The sequence below is a fragment of the Schistosoma mansoni genome, chromosome 1, assembly GCF_000237925.1.
Source record: "Schistosoma mansoni strain Puerto Rico chromosome 1, complete genome".
NCBI classification, from domain to species: domain Eukaryota; kingdom Metazoa; phylum Platyhelminthes; class Trematoda; order Strigeidida; family Schistosomatidae; genus Schistosoma; species Schistosoma mansoni.
The window spans coordinates 2,580,483-2,600,181 of NC_031495.1; the positions used below are offsets into that span (position 1 = coordinate 2,580,483).

Genomic DNA, 19,699 nt, shown 5'->3' on the forward strand with positions numbered 1-19,699 from the left:
CTTTAGACATAAATGTACAGCTGAATGAGTAGCATTTACCACCTTTCGTCTCTTAAATACTACTGTGGATGCGTATGTGATCATAAAGTTACAAAAAGTTGCAACACATACTTAAGACTAGTCACCTTATCACTTTGGACACGTGTTTGAAACAATGTACATCTTTCATGCATCATGTCCATGTCAGTGTAATCATGTCAGAAAATCCCTATTCCGTTTCAACTTTGAATTTTTAAGTGTTAAGTGGCCTCAAGAGCATTGACCTCCAAGAAATCCTCCGTAAAAAACCAAGGATTTCGAGGTCTTTCTTCACACTTTTCAGTCGAGGTTTTAGCTCACTGGGATTCTCTCTTTTATTTTATGATACTCAGTTGGATAGTCCGTTAGGGTGCAAACATTGCAATCAAAAATCATGTACTACTAATTCCAAAGCGATTCAAAGGAATCACAGGTACAAAAGTGAAGAAGAATAATACAGGTCCATAACACCAAGGACTAAAAAGGATATCAGATATTGTATAAAGATTTCCGCCAGATTTAGTTTTTGCGCAACATGGGACTTGTTCGTCCTATTCGTATGATTCTTTGTTTTGTTTGTTTCTTGTTTCTCGTGAACTCTCAAAATGCACAGAAAGAACCCAGTTGCGGCCGTGCAAAAAGTTGTAGTGAATGCATGGGGATACGCCCTGCCTGTTCGTGGTGTAGTGCTGATGAATTTGATGATACGAAAGAAGGTCCAGGGTTTCGTTGTGCTCCATCTTCAGTCTTATTGGCCCGTGGATGTCCACAAAGTAGTATCGAGGATGTGGAGTCTGTGTTATTAGGTGAGATTTCCCTATTTACTAAGGCTTTGCTTCATATGTCGCTTACTTCACTGAGTCATTGTTTATAAGCGAGCTTTGGTATTTACTGTCATTTTTTTGTATTTTCTTATGAATTAGAGTATTTCTTTTGCGTCACAAGCAACTGACAACAGGACATAACGTACACATATGTCCTATCCGAATCGTAGTGATGAGAAGTAGAATAGCTTTCTAGATCAGTTCCATTTTCAGGACACACGGATGTGTCGACAGATAGTGCTTAAACAACATTTCGAGTCAAAGGGCTCAAGGTAATGGCTAGTGGAATAAAAAGGCGCCCAGCTAGTTAGTCACAGGATTAGGAGTGTTCTCATATATTTATTGGTTTTAAGGACATGAAGAACGAGGTTATATCAGATTCAAAAGTGGTTTAAAGAATGTAATTACTTCGCTTCTAGCCCTTAATGATGAAGCGAATAGTTTTCGTTTACTTAGTCTCGTTGTATGGAAGCTTTGGGGTTCCAGGAATTAAGGTAGTTGAGGTTTACTGAATCCTATCCAATAATGGTCTTTTTTCAGACAAGCGCTAGCTGTCTGTGTGACATATTCAGGTTTCGGTCTAACAACTTAAGGCTAACCTATTCATCCACAAAATTAGTTTCTTTTGGACTCCAACACTTAGCTTACATAGCAGTCTGATATGTGAGTCTTTGTCAAAAGTCTTACTGAAGTCAGTTGCGGTTACATTCACAGACAGATTTTTTTCCAGCGGCCACACTAGCTGTCGTGTCGGTAGTAGGTTTGTGGTATGTAAGTAACCTGATCTGTAATCATGTTGCTTTTCAGAAAGTATCAAGTTTTCATCCCGATATTTGAATAACTCCTTACTAATAATCTCATATTTTGATAAATATACTAGTCAAACTCAACGATAACTTTTTTGGTTGTGCCGCACGCCGGTTTTGAAGACAGGACTTACTATAGTGTTTATTTGTCTTTTAAACCTTGAATCAAGTGTCATTCCTAACTTTGCGTCTCTCATATTTAGGTCTTCACCAGGTTTGATAGCATTTTCCATACTTTAAACATATTGGTTTCTTCTTGCGCAGATGAAGCATAGGAACTTGAACCGATGAGCATTCATGACCAGTCCCACATTTACTGTGATTTCGGATTAGGTGCTACGCGTTGATTCGTAACTGAAATGGAACCCATCACCATAAAAGTTCTCATTTCATTTGTGGTCCGTGTCACTAGTGGTTTGAAGTTAGTTGCTACGCATACAAATGTTGGACACTTCTACTAAAGGTGTGCTTGGCATCTGGTTACCAGGCGTTTGCATTCGAGATTTCGCTTGAAATTACCATGCAAATGAACCTTTGGATGAAAATCATCCAAGTTACGTGCATCTATGTTTTTAATAATCTAAGAAGTCTCACCATTCTGTTTTTAGTATTTTAGGAGGATTGGGTTCATTAATCTTTTGTTGTTTTGAATTCAAATTTATGCATGATAAATATTTACAGATCATGGAGTTCCTCTTGATCAAGCCAGTTTAACCGAAGATATACAACTTACTCCACGATCACAATCAGTAAAGGTCAGACCCGGAGGGACTATGATGGTCAATTTCACATTCCAGTCTATTTCGGATTACCCCGTTGACCTTTATTTCTTAACAGATCTCAGTTATACAATGATTGATGATTTGGAAACAGTTTCTCGTTTGACTAACGATATTGTATTAACTATGCGTAATGTAACAAAAAAGTTACAAATGGGATTCGGTGCCTTTGTAGACAAACCAGTGTTTCCCTTTGTTGTGCCAACTCCAGAATATCTTCGAAATCCATGTTTAAATGTTGGTACTAAAAATCTCCATTGCGATCCTCCATTCTTGTACAAACACATTTTGTCACTTACCGATAATTTTGAGGAGTTCAGAGAAAAAACCAAAGTAGCACGTGTAAGTTTTAGTATATTTGTAGCTTTGTTCATAGCCTGCCTGCACTGCGCTAAGAGTTTTGTATAGCCTGTTTTTCTGGAAGTTTCTCAAGGTGTGTTGCGAAAAAAATCAAAGCTATTTCTGGATTGAGCGACAAGTTTCCATCTACACTCATTACTTTAGAATGATGATTTCGTGTATTGCATAGACCCATTGGGGTTATACTGGTCTAAACATTTGCTGATTGGATTCTTGCTATAGCACAATAGCTCATTGAAAATCAGTGCAGCTGCCAGAACTTATTGTATGAGTAATAGTAACCATAACCCTAACAGCGATGTTAAGCAAGAGTTTTTACTGTTGGATGCGCCCTTATGAAAATAATGGTCTTTCTTAGGTGAATCAAAATTGTAGTGATTTTACTTCCCAACTTTAGTAAGAACGAGATAATACTAATTTATTCAGATAAACGTATATCTAGTCTTGCGTCTCCGCCTGTTGTAGATCCACTTAAAAAGTAAATGAGTTAGAAAACCCTACTATTTCGAAAAATGAATTCGACAGATCCTAACAAGTATATTTTTCACTTTGTGGTTACTCACCTAAATTGGAAAAACAAGCAAATGTATTATGGTTTTTGCTGGTACTTTAAGAAGGATTAACCAATTCACATAACAGTGCATTGGTTTGAGTTATCACACTCCACTTGAAATATGAAATTCGTTCAGGAAAGTGGGGATGTTAATTAATTGTTGTTAGTCTTCTTCCTTGTCTCCTGCGTTTATTTTTCCTTAGTCTCACGGATCTAACACTTCATACTCTTTTAAACTCATAGAGTTACTATAAGTAATACGTAATACAGCCAGAACTAGACTTACAGTTTCTAATTTTGAGTAATCATTTTGCTTAGTTAAATTTTAGGTATGTTTTTTTGTGAACTTAGCGAACAACAGACCATATTACTCCACAAGAAAATTTGCTTTCTCACGAGTAGTAATGATGATGAGTTGTGTGTTGTTTTGTCGAGGATTATTACACTACGATGTCATTCATTCAATTAAATTAAAATAATGTAGTCTTTCTTGACCTTTTGTTTGTTAGCCTTCAGGTAATCTAGATAGTCCAGAGGGTGGTATGGACGCATTACTTCAGGTTGCCCGATGCAGTGAAGCTATTGGATGGCGTGCTGGTGCCCGTAAAATCGTACTATTTGCTTCTGACGGTGGATTCCATTTGGCTGGTGATGGTCGAATCGCTGGATTAATACTGCCTCCTCCAACTACTTGTCAATTAACATATCAAGCTGATCGATTCAATTCTTCACTTAAGTACCTCGGCTGGCATAATTCTGATCAAACTGATTATCCTAGCGTTGGGGAGGTGAGAACACTTTATTATGAGTAACTGGTTCCTTTAAGTGAACTGATAAATTTCTTTCACTTTCATCCCGAGGTTCTATTTTAATGTGTTAAGGCAATTGATTAAATTCCTACACTTGCTCTTAATGTTTACGTATATTTCTGTGTTCTTTTTGATGAACTCCCTTCATAAGAGATGGATTTTGTAGGTTGGTTGATGTGACTGTACTAGCATGTATATTTAGTAGACAGGGGTTTTGTAGCAGTTTGTTTTTAAAAATTACACCAAAAAAGTATATAAATCTTGCAAAGGCTCTTTACTTGAATACTTATTCGAATAAGGGATGATGAAGAACTGTCATCTGAACTGGTATTTCCAAGTGGTTTTTAGCAGGGCAACCTGTTTTGCGTACTTTTACTAAACTTCTTCATAAAAATGAAGATTCCTCCGTTGAACTTTTCAGAGGTTAATCTTCTGTTGAGAGATTCACTTATAGACTTAGAAGACCTAGCTAACGTAGTTATGTTTGTTGAGGATGCTGAAATCATGCAGTCCTCTAGTCGTCTTGAGCAACAATGGAAGAACTCTTGGGATAGGTTTCTTCTCTAAATGCGAAATTTCGTCCCACAACTTTTCTACATCAACGCTTAGACTAATCGTAAGAAACACACCAACCACTTCACTTATCTCACCCCTGTTGGGTCGGTATTTGAGGAAATCTCAACACGGACTCATAAAATTCGCCCAGCTTTTTCCAGCTTCCACTACCTGTGTCATAGGTGGGATTTTCACCTGCCAAACGAAGGACTAGTATACTACTTAGCAGTTCACTTTGTTTTGTCTTATGGCTTTAAAGCGTAGCTTCTAAAAGTAGAGGGCACCAATGAGTTACTAGTGTATGAATCATTCGAAGCATTTTTTTCCATATATCGAGATTACCGAACTAGGAGTGTTAAGGTTACAAATATGTTATTTGGCAACTGTGGCAGTCCGGTCGATAAGATTGTAAATCCCCATAGACAGGTGGTTAGGGCATGTATTACATGTATCAAACCGCCGCCAACCTCGAAGCGGGATATCGGCTGAGAGAGTGGGTTGGAAAAAAGCTGGGGAAGAGACCAAACCAAAACTTTAGTAGTCCATAAAGTCAATGAGTTCTAGAATAGATCTTTCCGGTAGTCATGTAATATCAAAAGTAGAGTATCCGATAGTATTATCGCTAGTGTGTAGGTCCTATTTCTCATATTTATTGAAATGATTCACTTGTCTTGGTTACTTTATGCTCAGTCCAGTTTCAAAATTTTTGTTTTCCACAAATGAGTTTGTCTTTTTGTTTGTATAGATTGCTCAAGTTCTAACTGAAGCTGACATCAGCGTAATTTTTGCAGTTGATAGTAAATTACACGGTTTGTATACTAAGTTGGCTGAATTCTTGCCAAGTGCAGCTGTTGGCATCCTAACTGATAGTTCAACCAACATTGTTCGCTTATTACGTGATAACTATGATAAAATTGTTAACAAAGCTGAGCTAATGGCTACTTATGATGCAGATTATCTCGAAGTAAGTTGTTTTTCGTTATTAAATATTCCTATTTTATGTGTTTTTGACTTTAATATTTGATTTCATTTAATGTGTTACTTCTCAATAATCTTGGTTATTCACGGATAATTTTTGTCCGTAACTAGTTGATCGCTGATTGACTAGTGATCATAAATAACTGTAAATAAGAAACCATGTTGGAGTCTGTGAATTGGATTTACTATTTCAAAGTTGATGACGTTACGCGAATGGACATATATGTAAGTAAAGCTGCTATAACTTGCTGCGCCATTCGAAAACATCAGGAAAATGGACGCAAAAGTAATCAAAATTAGACAACGCACTCAACTACTTTTCAAAATTATGCCTCCAATGCTCTTTATCCAGGCCTCAACTATTAAGAAAACAAAGGGAGACAAGTCTGTCCTACGACCACTAAATATATGTATTTTATGGAAAAATATCACTTTTATGTACAGTTTTTCTTTTCGCTGGTTACTGATTACATTTAAATGATTATACCGTAAAACAAATTTTAGGCTGAACAAATGTTAAAGCTGAGTAACTACAGAACGAAAATTATCAGAATACAATATGTTGAAATAATTAATAAGTGAATTTGTCAAATTCAGTAGAATTTGACTGGACGATTATTATATTGTTCTAATTAATAGTCTCGTTCCTAATCGATCCCTACCAAAAGCTTTGTTTTGATATACAACACACATTGATTAAGACTAAAAAGGTCACAGCTCTGACAACTTACCAGTGCACATTTACTTTATAAAAATTCAATGTTCAGGATTTTGAAGTTCCCTGACGAATATGCATATCATGACACCCTATTTAATCCTTTTGGGTTGTAGAAAGTTTTAACCACTGAAAGAAAAAAAGGTAACGAAGCAAATAAAAATGAAAAGTAGAACGAAAATGAGGTATTCGATTTGTACATGTTACATCCCGAAATTGTCGCACCAACCACCCACAAAGTGCCAGACATGATATCGAGCAGTACACCGAGCAAAGCTCATTCTGCAATAGAAACCTCCACCGAATCTAATGATCGAGATTCTAAAACTTTTCCAGAAAATGTGTTACATTCATCAAATGATAATCTGGAACCTAGCGCAGTTTTGATGGACGCTGTTTATCATAGTGATCCACAACCTGCCAGTGATGTTCGCAATAAGTCTGATGACTACTTTTCTGCAGAATCAAATCCTGACCTCACATCAAACGTCGATCCTCACCATCCAGTCAATCTTAGCTGGTTCCCTATTGAATGCGAGAAACATGTTATAAATAGAATCGCATTAATTTAAACTTGGGTATATGAGGATCCAACACTATTTCGTGGGGGAGGAGGAGCTCGGAAAATTTAAAATCCGGATATCAGCTCCGGATTTTTCAAAAAAGGGGAGGTGTTGTATCCCGAAGAGAATTACGAATGGTAACTTTTGAGGACTATTTATTGGTCAATATAATATGTATATTTCCTATTGTAATTAACCTAATCATATTCGTTTCCTCTTATCACTAACTTTATTTTGACCTTTGAACTATTATTATACGATCCTTGAGTTATCATCAGTTTATTGATTACTATTCACAGCCACATTCGGCTAAATATTGTACAAATGTTATTATCTATTTTATGGGTCGATATGGTTTGTTTGGTTGGTATATAAACTCAGTATGTTTGAAATACAATGATTCATACCACTGAGGCTGTTATCGGTGTTTTGGACTTAACTGGTTGGGCTAGGCAGATCGCAGGACCGGTTAGCACTCTAGTCTGCTCGTACGGTTTCGTGTGTCACTGTTCCAATCGATAATTCGCTGCACCCTGTTTGGCGGTCTTATCGCGTCACACATCAACTAGGCATCCACTCGGCCACAAGATATAACAGTACAGCAAAATATAGTGACGTTCACTAAGACCAGCTTTTAGAGCTAACTTATAAATTCAGTATATCCAGTCACTAATGCGAAAAATATTTTATGATTAGTAAATAAGGTTAAGTATATTAAGAAGATCAAAATAGTGTAGTTTTCATTGTGCTGTTGTTAGATTTAATCTCGTATAATTGGCAGATGTTGGATGACACATAGTTGATATTTACCAACCTACTTCATGTTCTAGTTACAATTAATTGGCGTGATATATGTGTAGACCTGAGGTAACTCAATGCTTTTGAAAGTCAAGCTTTTACCAGTTACTGTCTCTTTTGATAATACTGATATACTCAATACGTAGATCATTACTTATAAATTTAGTTTCGTAGGGAAACTCAGTGTGAGATATTATAATCCACACTTTTTCTGAAATATATTTTTAATTATTTTCATTATCCAAAAGATTGTTGTGCACATGAAAAACCATTTATCTAGTTTATTTCTATTCGGCTTTTTTGGTTATTCCTTTCTCAGGTTCAAGTATTTTCCAAGTGTAATGATGAAAATGAATTCTCAAAGAAAACAGTATGTAATGATCATCCAGTTGGTGGTAAAATAGGTTATCAAATATCTATCAAAGCTAAACGATGTTTTGAAGGTGTTAAAAAAGTCACTTTAAAAATGGTAGCATTAGAAGATCAAGTAAGTACACGCGTAAATTACGTTTACTCTGGTGTATTGTATTACATTCTCTTTTTTCAACTGCACAGTAAACATATTTGTAAGGATTTAAATCTTCCAGTTGTTGATATGATTAATGTATTGCATCTGATGATTTTGTCTTGTCATTAAGTCACGAGATTTTAATGAAGGATGAATAGTGGCTAGCGACGGGACCCAGGACTAGCGTTTCGTTTTATTCGGTTATCGTCAGCTGATTGTACCTGTATCCCAATGTTAATGTTCACTTTGGGACTCGAATCCAGTACCTTTTGTTTTAGACGCCCAACAAATTATCAATTAAGCTAGCTACTGGGTCCAGATAGCCACTAACTTGTACAATGAAGATAAATTTTTATTTTATTTAAATAAATTTAGATCTTCGCATTGCTGATATTGGGGACTTCAAATGATCAGTTTGTTTTGGCATATGCGAATCTTGGGATGTAATTACATCCGGCTGACGTTTTCGAAATAAGATGAAACACTTGCCCTACACTTCACTACAAGCCACTTTTCAATTTTAATTCTGGACATTAAACTATTTAAACTCTGTTATCTGTAAATTTATCTCATTTGAACAATCTGTTTGTAACTAATCACTATTTTAACTTATTTAAAGTTGTGGTGTGATTAAAGATTCCTGTTACTGAGGTAACCTATATTTAACAACGTTGTAAAACTAAACTATGCTGACGACCTTGAGTAGATAATCAGAGAACTGTTCATCCCCTAAATGCCCTGGTACGGCCGAGGGTGGGGAGAGTCCGCTCTCCCTCTTGAAATGCTCTCACATAGCCACGCGTGTACAACCACTGACAGGGAAGTCCTACTTACTGCCTTCTCACGAGGTTACTGTTGTTTACGAAATTGAGAGGACGAAAAGCAAATGTCCAGCGCTTTAACCAGATTGGTGGACATAGAGGGTCCACTTAGGGGAGTTGGAAAACCCTGATTCCAAAACAATGGTGCACATGGGCCCTTGGATCCTGAGGAAACAAATGGCGTATGAACCTATTGTTGTTCACCGACTACTATGGGACTACATCTCCTTACTTTGCTTCACTGCCCTGTGGACTAGACCTTTAGGTCAAAGGCTGTGGTTGCGGTTTCCTAAGAAAACCACGTGCTTCAGTTTGGACACCCGTGCAGTATCACATCCCTTACACAAACCAATAATAACTACTACTGGCCTCATTGTTATTGCTTGGCGCATATGTATTTGGTGCTCCTTTGTATCGTTCAAATAAATAAATCAGTTGCAAAACAGTTGACAATAAAAAGTGATAATTTTACAATGGATTAGTAGTTTCGAGATGATTAATGAACCGTCTTATGTTAAATTGTTTATTTTATTAAACGAAAAAGGGTTACGGTTGAGTTTTAGGAGTTGGGCCAGTATTATGAATCGAGGTTAAATGTCACGGTTAGGAGGGCTAGTGTCAGTAGTGTTGGTGTTAGGATTGAATTGAGTCACATCAAATTCTCTCAATTACAGTCCACATCAGATGAAGGGATTTCTAACAGTTCAGCCTGCACACCATGTTACATTCGCTGAATGGTTGCACAAAAATATTTTGTATCAATTTTAGCCATTTTAGATACCAGATATGGCGTCTTTGCTTATTTTTGAATAAGATACTTGCTGTCTTTCACTGCTCTATACATTTCGTGCAGAAATCTTGATTGGTACATCAAAGATCATCAGTATGATTTAGTTTTTACCAGTGTAAGATTTTTTAACAGATTCAATTTTTTAGCACTATTTCTACGTGGATTTGAATAATAAACCATCTAATTGTTCTTACTTCTGTAGGCTGTACTAGGTGTTCAGACAGCTTGTTCTTGTCCTAGCTGCGAGAAAATGCCAATGCCTAGTTCTTTAACTCCTTTCTCTGCAAGATGTCAATTACGTGGACATTTACATTGTGGTGAATGTAAATGTCAGTCTGGATACTCTGGTGATTTTTGTGAATGTTCCTCTGAGGCTAGTGCTGAAGGGGATGCTGCTATGCTAGCGCAATGTACTGAATATGGAGTTAAAGAGGTACGGTGGACCATTAATGTTTATCCTTATGTTGTTTACATCCAACAGCCTTTCATTAATAATACTACATCCAGGAGCCTCCTCGATGTAGTCTTTAAATTCTTTTTGATTAAACTCTGTTCACTCACCAAACGTAAAAATGAGGATTTGATAGTCTGGGCGAATTCATATATATCCTGTGCCTGTCCTCATGTGCTGTTTCAATGGTCAAGCCCATGATGAGAATTAACAGACAAAGCCGATAATGGTCTGTGTGAAGGTCTTAGGTTATATATATTTGAGGGAGCGACGTACATGTATACCGCTGATTTGTACACATTTTTATTTGGCTTGCCTATTACAGCTTCCTACTCATTCCTAGCCTCCTCACTCGTGCAGGGTTTCGAGCAAATGTTTAAGAAGCGTATATGCCTGTATTTGAATAGGATGACCATAGAACCTGACATAGTTTCTATAACACTTCTACTTTACGTCTTCAGGTAGTTGGTAAAACAGATTATGTGTATATTGTACTTGATTAGTGAATTTCACACTTACCGATAATGCGACTCCTACTGTGGATATTTGAAGAACAGTATCATCTCAATTATTGATTCAGCGTTCTACTTGGATCTATAACAAGACTAATCAGGCTCAATGATTTCTTATACTACATTTATGTATCAGCTTCATTCACTTAATCTTGAAGGTAGCTCAATAATTTCTAACTAAGTAGTTAGATAATGTCTTTAGCTTCCATACTGTAATAGTGGCTCAATACCCGGTACATAAGTCACTAGTCATATAGTAGACTCCTTCGACAGTAAAATTAGAGCTATTCATTTGTTCGACTTTATAATATCGAAGTTCATCAAATTAATTTTCTAAAAATAATCTAATATCTGACTAATCGTTTTCTCTTTTTAATTCTACTCCATTCGAATTAAATTAGAAAAGACTGACTAGTGAGATACTATGATAAAATATGAACAAAAGCATGTTTCGCAGTTGCATAATTGTATGATATAATACTTCAGTTTCGAATTGAAATCTAGTTATAAACATGATCTCGCAAGTCAGTAGTTGGGATGGATAGAAACTCGATTAACCATTGATTTAAATCTAAATGTAACTGAAATTTCTAGGTGATTTTTAGTTTAGACCCATAAAATTATCATTCTAAAAGTTCATTCTCTGGGAAATATCTTTTTATAGCCTTGTTCAGGTCGTGGTCGTTGTGTATGTGGAAAGTGTAAATGTAATCTAGCACGTTATGAAGGCACTTTTTGTGAATGTGACCGACATGGATGTAAACGTGCTTCAGATGATAATCAAGTTTGTGGAGGACCACAACGTGGAACTTGTCAATGTAATGGTACCTGTGAATGCAAGCCAGGTTATACTGGAGATCGCTGTGATTGTATGGAAAGCGAGAAACAATGTATTGATCCAAACAATCCATCGGTATGTCATAATTTACCTTCTCCTTTAAAAAACATATTAGTATTACGGATTGCTTGAATAAACAAATTATTCTTTGAGTTGCTTGATTGTATTCTTCACAGTGGTATTTTAGTATGGTATGATTAATTATCAATATCGTGCAGTAAACTATTACTACACACCATTTTGCAATGAAATCTAAGATTTGATGCTAAAACTTTACACCATTTTCTTCTTCTGCTTCGGTTTGGACACCCGGGCAGTATTCCAGCTTTCACACAAATCGAATAACGTAGTGTGGCGCATATATATTTGGTGCCTCCTTGTATCAATGTTTATATGTTGAAGTAAATATAAATAAATAATAAATCTCAACTAATCACGTAGAAACAATAAGCATTAAATTCATTTCAAATGCATGAGTCGTTTCAGTGATTTAAACTTTGTCATATTGCCGGTAGAATGTTGTTAAAACTGTCAGATTTAGAAAATATGTCTATAGGTTGAAAGTTTCATGTCCTTTCTACAGACTTGAGAATTTATTTGGCAAATGATGCTTACTCCACTCATTTGTTAATTTTCTTTGGTAGTCTATTTAAGTTTCTACAACTAACTTAATGACTCTAAGGCCATCAGTTAAAGGCACATATTATTCCAGTTAGAATGGTATCTGTGGTAGACTATAAATAGTTCAGTTATACTATATCAAGTTTTCACATTAGTCATTTGTTTATAAATATGATGTTTATTGAGGGGAAAAACAAGTGAGTCCTTTGCTCATTGATGTAATTAGTGTATTTAAATTCTTCCCTTTCAAGTTCCCTTTGTTAATTTATTCTATTTGCTAATTGTTCTAAATCATTTCATTTTGAAATAAGAATAACTTAAATCGATTTTGTCCTGGAGTCACATTTGGATTTTATCCATGTAATGGTTTGTAAAATTTTCAACTTAATTAAGCTAGCAATTTGTTACATGTCCTGGTACGGCCGAAAGTGGGGAGAGTACGCTCTCACTCTCGAAATGCTCTCATATGGCTACGCGTATATAGCCTCTGGCAGGGAAGTCCTACCCACTGCCCTCTCGTGGCGGGGGTGTTGTTCACGAAAGTGAGAGAACGAAAAGCGAATGTCCGGCGCTTTAACCGGGTTGGTGGATGTGGAGTGTCCACCTAGGGGAGTTGGAAAACCCTGATTCCAAACCAATGGTGCACATGGGCTGACTCCAGTATCCTGAGGGAACAAATAGCGTATGAATGATTCGTTGGTCACCGGCTACCATGAGACTGCACCTCCTTATGATGCTCCACTGCCTTGTGGATCAGACGTTTAGGTCAAAGGCTCTGGTTGTGGCCCCTGAGAAAACCACGTGCTTCAGTTTTGGCACCTGGACAGTATCACAGCCCTCACACAAATCAAATGAGATTTGTGCGGCGCACATGTATCTGGTGCCTCTTTGTACCAATATTTATGGGTTTAAATAAATAAATACATGTGTCTAAATTGTTTTAACCAGTGTAGCCGTCAAAAATTTTATGTAAATATTCTGAAAAAAGGTTCATTATGCTGTGAAATTTAATTTTTGACTTCGTCTCTTTTTATTTAGGGCCCTAAGTGTTCTGGTCGTGGTGTGTGTGACTGTGGTCAATGCTTCTGTAACAGTGGTTATACTGGTCATTTATGTAATGAAATTCAAGGTGGTGAATCTGCTTTATGCACAGATCGTGATGTAGAAAAGTGTGTTCTATGCTTACGTGATTCATTGGTGAAAAGTTTTGATCTGGATGAAAAGTTGAAAAATGATGAGATGACGAAAACAGACAGTGAATCAGAGGATGAATCATTAAAATTCAATCAAAGACAACCTATTTCAATGATTTATTCATCAAAAGAGTATGCATTAGCTGCTACACAATGCGAATCTTCATGTAATGGAACTGTTGTAGATACTAGTCGAGTAAAACTAGTTGAAGCTAGTGAACAAAAAGATGACTCAAATCTTTGCATTATTTACACAGAAGATAATTGTCGAGTATTTTTCACCTATCGTTATTCTGATGCAATATATGTTAATCGTAAAGTAAGCAGTTTATGATGAATGTTCTCTTGTTTAGTAATATTTATGTTATATACAAGTGTTTGTATTAACTCTTCAGCCATAACAAACGACCAGAATAATAAGTTGGTTAATAATGGTTTTGAAAATTCACCACCTTAGATTGCCCAATTACAAAATTGTTCATGTCGAATCACCAATACAATGTGTATTGATTAAGTTTTCTAAAGAAAACATTTTCAATCCAATTGTTTACAATTAGCTGCTTTTAGTCATTATAGAAGTTTATTTCAAACCTATGCATATATATTTTTCTAATGTGACCAAACCTGTTCATTACATAATCGTTTAAAGTGTATTTCCAGTCAATAGCTAGAATTTTGTTTGTAATTATTTTTTATCATCCTATTAATGTTGAAAATCAAAATTGACCAGTCTGTTTCGATATATATGCTAAGATAATTAACCTAGAATTGTGCCACAAACCATAATCAGCTTGTAGTCGATGTCATTTTATAGATCAAAACAGTCTTTTTGCGCTGATGAAAAAGTCATTAACTTCCATAAACTTATTTCCAGACTAGAAATGTTAACTAAAATCTTATTGGAAACTCTAAGCGATTGCCTCTATTAAAATAAATTATAGTACTGCATAAACATCTTAATATCTGACACACAATTGCTTGTTAAAGCTGGAGTAATTTACACACAGGACACGACCACAAAAGACACACAATGCTATTTTTTATTTGATTTCCCATTATGTGTCCACATCTTAATTTTAAGATCCTAAGGCGTTTTTCAATGCACTATTCTAACTGATATCAACCTATGTTGTAACGAGATCTATGCACTCAAACGCCCTGGTACATCCGAGAGGGGGGAAAGTCCGCTCTCCTTCTCGAAATGCTCTCACATGGCTACGCGTATATAGCCTCTGCCAAGGAGGTCCTACTGTTAGTGGGATATAGATTGGATTAAGCATGTTTTATGCATGATGGTGTTGCTGCGCGCTGATTGGTTAATTTTAGACCGATCAGCCCGGGCATATTGTTGCAGAAAAATCTATAAGCTTCTTATGCATATACTATAAATATATGAACGATATTTAAACTATTGATTGCTGTTCACATACCATTATTATTTTGAATACAATTTCATTCCTGTTCAACGTGTTCTGATTTGGGGGTCTTGTCGAGTGTCATCGTATAAGAATACTAAGCAATAGGAATAGCTGGGTCGTTTATATAGCAAAAAACACAATTATAACAGTGGCGACGGGGAAAAAGGAAAATTCATTCAAAATGCTTATATCAGATGACCAGCTCAGCCGAATACTACAGCAACAGCAAGCACAACTTGACGCACAAATGCGCCTGTTAGAAACTCTGACGCAACAGCTTAACATACACTACTCGAGTTCACATGCTACTACAAGTACTTCTTCTTGTGATGCAGTTGCCAGCAGCATCCCAGAATTCTATTATGACCCCGAATGTGGCAATACATTTCTCACGTGGTTCAAGCGTTGGGAAGACACATTTAGAATAGAGTTCTGTAATCAAGACGACGCATGGAAGACTCGACTGTTGATGCGCAAGTTGGGAAGTCATGAACATGCACGCTATGCTGATCATATATTACCAAAGTTACCTCGAGAGCTCAGTTTCGAGGAGACAGTATCTCAGCTGTCAGAAATAATCGGTGAATCTTCCTCATTGTTTAGTATTCGCTACCAGTGTCTTAATTTGGTGAAACGAGAAGCCGATGAATATGGTGTTCTAGCAGACATCGTCAACAGAGAATGTGAAAAGTTCAAGTTACACTCGTTGACTGAAGATCAATTTAAATGCCTTATATTCATCAAAGCTCTCCAGTCACCACAAGATGCTGAGATTAGAACCAGACTTCTAACTCGTTTGGATCAAGATCCTAACATCACACTCAGAACGTTAACAGATGAGTGTAAGCGGCTACAGAACATCAGACACGACAATCAGTTGATTGAACAGGTAAATCCTAATTTGACCTGCAGTAGTGTCAATGCTATTACGAGGTTAAAAGTTCAGAAACCGAAAACAAGTGGTAGCAAACCAACGACTGCATGTTGGTTATGTGGTGATTGGCATTATGTACGATTCTGCCCATTCGAGAAACATAAATGTCAGATGTGTAACAAACGTGGGCATAAAGAAGGTCATTGTCCTCCAAATCAGACGTCCCAGCCTAAGCAGAAGCACAAACGTCCTCGACACATAAAGTCAGCTGAATCTAAATCACTTTCTCTGGTAGCAGCCTTTCAAACAGACTATGACATTCGGAGAAAGTATGTTACGATCCAGATTAATGGTATAGCGGTTCGTCTTCAAATTGACACAGCATCCGATATTACTCTAGTGTCTAGAGAGACTTATAACTTGCTGGGAAGACCGCCAATGAAGCCATCCAAGAAAACGGCTAAAAACGTATCTGGAGGTGTACTGAAGCTAGTTGGTGAATTACAATGTGAATTTTCCTTCAATGGAAATAGCTGTAAAGGAGTATGCTATCTAACAGAACGACCAAACCTTGATCTACTTGGTCTAGATATGTTAGAAAAGCTTGGATTAATGGATATACCCATTAACAGCGTGTGTAACGTATCGTGTCCATTATTAGACACCACCTCATATGCAAAAAAGACAGGTAAAAAGGTTCCAGAAATACGGAGTGTAGCAGCAGCGGCAATTCGAAACACTCCAGTGTCGTCAGATGAAGTCAGAAAAGACTTTTCAGAATTTTGTCAGCAGAACGGAATCAGGCACATCCGAACACCTCCATTCCATCCGCAATCAAATGTTCAGGTAGAACGTTTTGTTGGTACGTCCAAAAATGCTCTAAAAAAATCAAGAGGGGAGGGGGACACCGAAGAGATCTTAGAGAGGTTCTTGTTTATCTACCGTTCGACACCGAACCCTCAGACAACAAATGGAGTCTCCCCAGCAGAAGCGTTACTTGGCAGAAAAATACGTACACATTTTGACAGCATTCGTCCGACTCCAGCTCTTAAGCCGCAACGAAACGTGATGATGGAGAAACAGTACAATAGTCATCATTGGGCACAAAAACGATTGTTCACGGTGGGTCAAAAGGTACTTGCTATGGACTATCGAGGAAAACATCCTACACGGATAGCTGGTCGGATCGTGCATAAGAAAGGAAATATGGTTTACGAGGTGTCCGTTGGTTCAGAAATCTGGGTGCGTCACGCTAACCAACTGAAATCAACCTCGATCTCCAACAACGAAACGCAGCATAGATTACCTCTTGATGTTCTGCTAGACACCTTTGAGATCAAAACACCCGAAACAGACAGGACAGTCAAGGTGCAAACGAAGGATGATACAACGTCCTTATTACCTAGAAGATGGACTAACCGGAAGCGCAAACCAGTAAAGCGGTTGCAGTTGGACCCTAACACCAGATCCTACGAATCTGCTCAAGGGGGAGGTGTTAGTGGGATATAGATTGGATTAAGCATGTTTTATGCATGATGGTGTTGCTGCGCGCTGATTGGTTAATTTTAGACCGATCAGCCCGGGCATATTGTTGCAGAAAAATCTATAAGCTTCTTATGCATATACTATAAATATATGAACGATATTTAAACTATTGATTGCTGTTCACATACCATTATTATTTTGAATACAATTTCATTCCTGTTCAACGTGTTCTGATTTGGGGGTCTTGTCGAGTGTCATCGTATAAGAATACTAAGCAATAGGAATAGCTGGGTCGTTTATATAGCAACAATCACAAATATAACACCTTCTCACAGCCTTTTTGTGGCGGGGATGTTGTTTACGAAATTGAGAGGACGAAAAGTGAATGTCCGGCGCTTTAATCGGCCTGGCGGACACGGTAAGTCCACCTAGGGGAGTTGGAAAACCCTGATTCCAAACCAATGGTGCACATGGGCTCCAGTATCCTGAAGGAACAAATGGCGTATGAACCAATCGCTGGTCACCGGCTACCATGGGACTGCATCTCCTTACGATGCTCCACTGCCTTGTGGATCAGATCTTTAGGTCGAAGGCTCCGGGTGTGGCCCCCTAAGAAAAGCATCTGCTTCAGTTTTGGCACCTGGACTGTATCACAGCCCTCACACAAATCAAACGAGATTTATGCGGCACACATGTATCTGATGCCTCTTTGTACCAATATTTATGTGTTTAAATAAAAACGAGATCTATTGTGTATTCGTTGTCTTAAAAGCAAGATACCTTAGGTTAATTAGGTTCTGTCACAGTTTCTCAACGGTTCTTCAGTTAGTGCGTGCGTGTGTGGCTTAGTCTACCATGAGAGAACCTTCTTCAAAAAGAACAAATCTCCATAAACCACCTATATCTAAGTAAGTCATGATACCTTGAAAAAATATATATCGAACTAAAAAATCATTTTAATTTTTGTTTCTAAAAATAGGTTGATTTAAATATTATCCGAAAAAGTGAATGTACAAAAACAATCAATATTCTTTACATTGTTCTCGGTGTCATTGCAGCCATTGTACTTGGTGGATTAATACTTTTATTAATTTATAAACTAGTCATTACAATTGATGATCGTCGTGAATTAGCCAATTTTAAACAACAAGGTGAAAATATGCGTTGGGAAATGGCTGAAAATCCTATTTTTGAATCACCAACAACTAATGTTCTAAATCCAACTTTTGAAGAAAACGGATATTGATCATATGTTGATAAGGCGCGCGGGGGGGAGGGTATCAGCGAATTTGAAATAATTTTTTTCGTTTCATGACAAATAAAAGTCGTGATATCCCCTGTTTTTTTCCTCTTCATTTCTGCATGTTTTATACGCATATACCTGAGCAGTCCTACCTAATATGATGTATATCTCTAAGCGCTTGTTATGTAACTTTGTCGAAATAATATAACACATTTGAATATGATCATGTTTAATAGAGTAACAACACAAACAAACAAACAAAACTCTTTGTGCCTTATTATTATTATTGTTTAAAACATAACAAGAAGACTCAACTGCACAGCTGTCAATATCTCTATTGCCTACCAATTAGCACCATAACTTTCCTGCTTTATATTATCTTTATTAGCTTTTTATTCTCATGAATTAATTCATTATTTGTTTTTTTTATATAAATAATACACCATACAATATGTGTATGCATTTTTGTTTATTACTAGTTGTTGTTGTCGTGTTGTTTTCTCTTCTCATTTTTATAAGATAAAAAGAAATGAACAAACTACTATTACTACTTTTATGTTGTAATTATAAACGCTTTTTTAAAAAAAGAAGGGGCTAGGCTGAATATTTATTTGCCCAGAGACAAAAGTAATCTAAACCGTACATAGTTTCATGCTTTTTGGTTTTTATACGGTTTCATTTTATGTTTATGCTGTTATACAAATAAAGTACATACATATAATGTGTATTTATTTTATTGTATTTACTAGATAAATTGCTTTATTTTTTTTATCAGAAGAGGTTTTTGTGGAGATTTCAGTATTTTCATAGTTGAAATCATGAGTCAATTGAAGCTAGACCATTAAGGAAAACCTGGAAGCATTGGATGGCCGGTTCGTTAGATATGAACACCATCAGATGCTGGCTCAGTGGTCTATCGGTTAAGTGCTCTGGCGCGAAACTGGTAGGTCCTGGGTTCGAATCTCGCGAGCCGAGGTCGTAGATGCGCACTGCTGAGGAGTCCCATAATAGGACGAAACGGCCGACCAGGGCTTCTAGGTTTTCCTTGGTGGTCTAGCTTCAATTGACTCGTGCTTTCAATTATGTTTTATATTTATTAATTAAAATATTATACGATTGTATGTATGCGTATGTGTGTGTATGAGAATGATGTAAATTTAAACAGAGCAGAAATAACAAGGTATAGA

At 36.8% G+C, this 19,699-nt stretch overlaps 1 protein-coding gene across 1 annotated transcript; it reads left to right on the plus strand.

Moving 5' to 3' along the window:
• Positions 1–530: 530 nt before the first annotated feature.
• Positions 531–19,237, plus strand: Smp_089700 (putative integrin beta subunit). The gene is made up of 9 exons (XM_018792979.1): positions 531–824; positions 2,330–2,769; positions 3,850–4,128; positions 5,450–5,668; positions 8,078–8,245; positions 10,080–10,310; positions 11,505–11,753; positions 13,347–13,811; positions 18,249–19,237. The coding sequence occupies exons 1-9, from the start codon at positions 674–676 to the stop codon at positions 18,513–18,515; spliced, it is 2,469 nt and encodes an 822-aa protein (XP_018647537.1). The 5' UTR covers positions 531–673; the 3' UTR covers positions 18,516–19,237.
• The last annotated feature ends 462 nt before the right edge of the window (positions 19,238–19,699 follow it).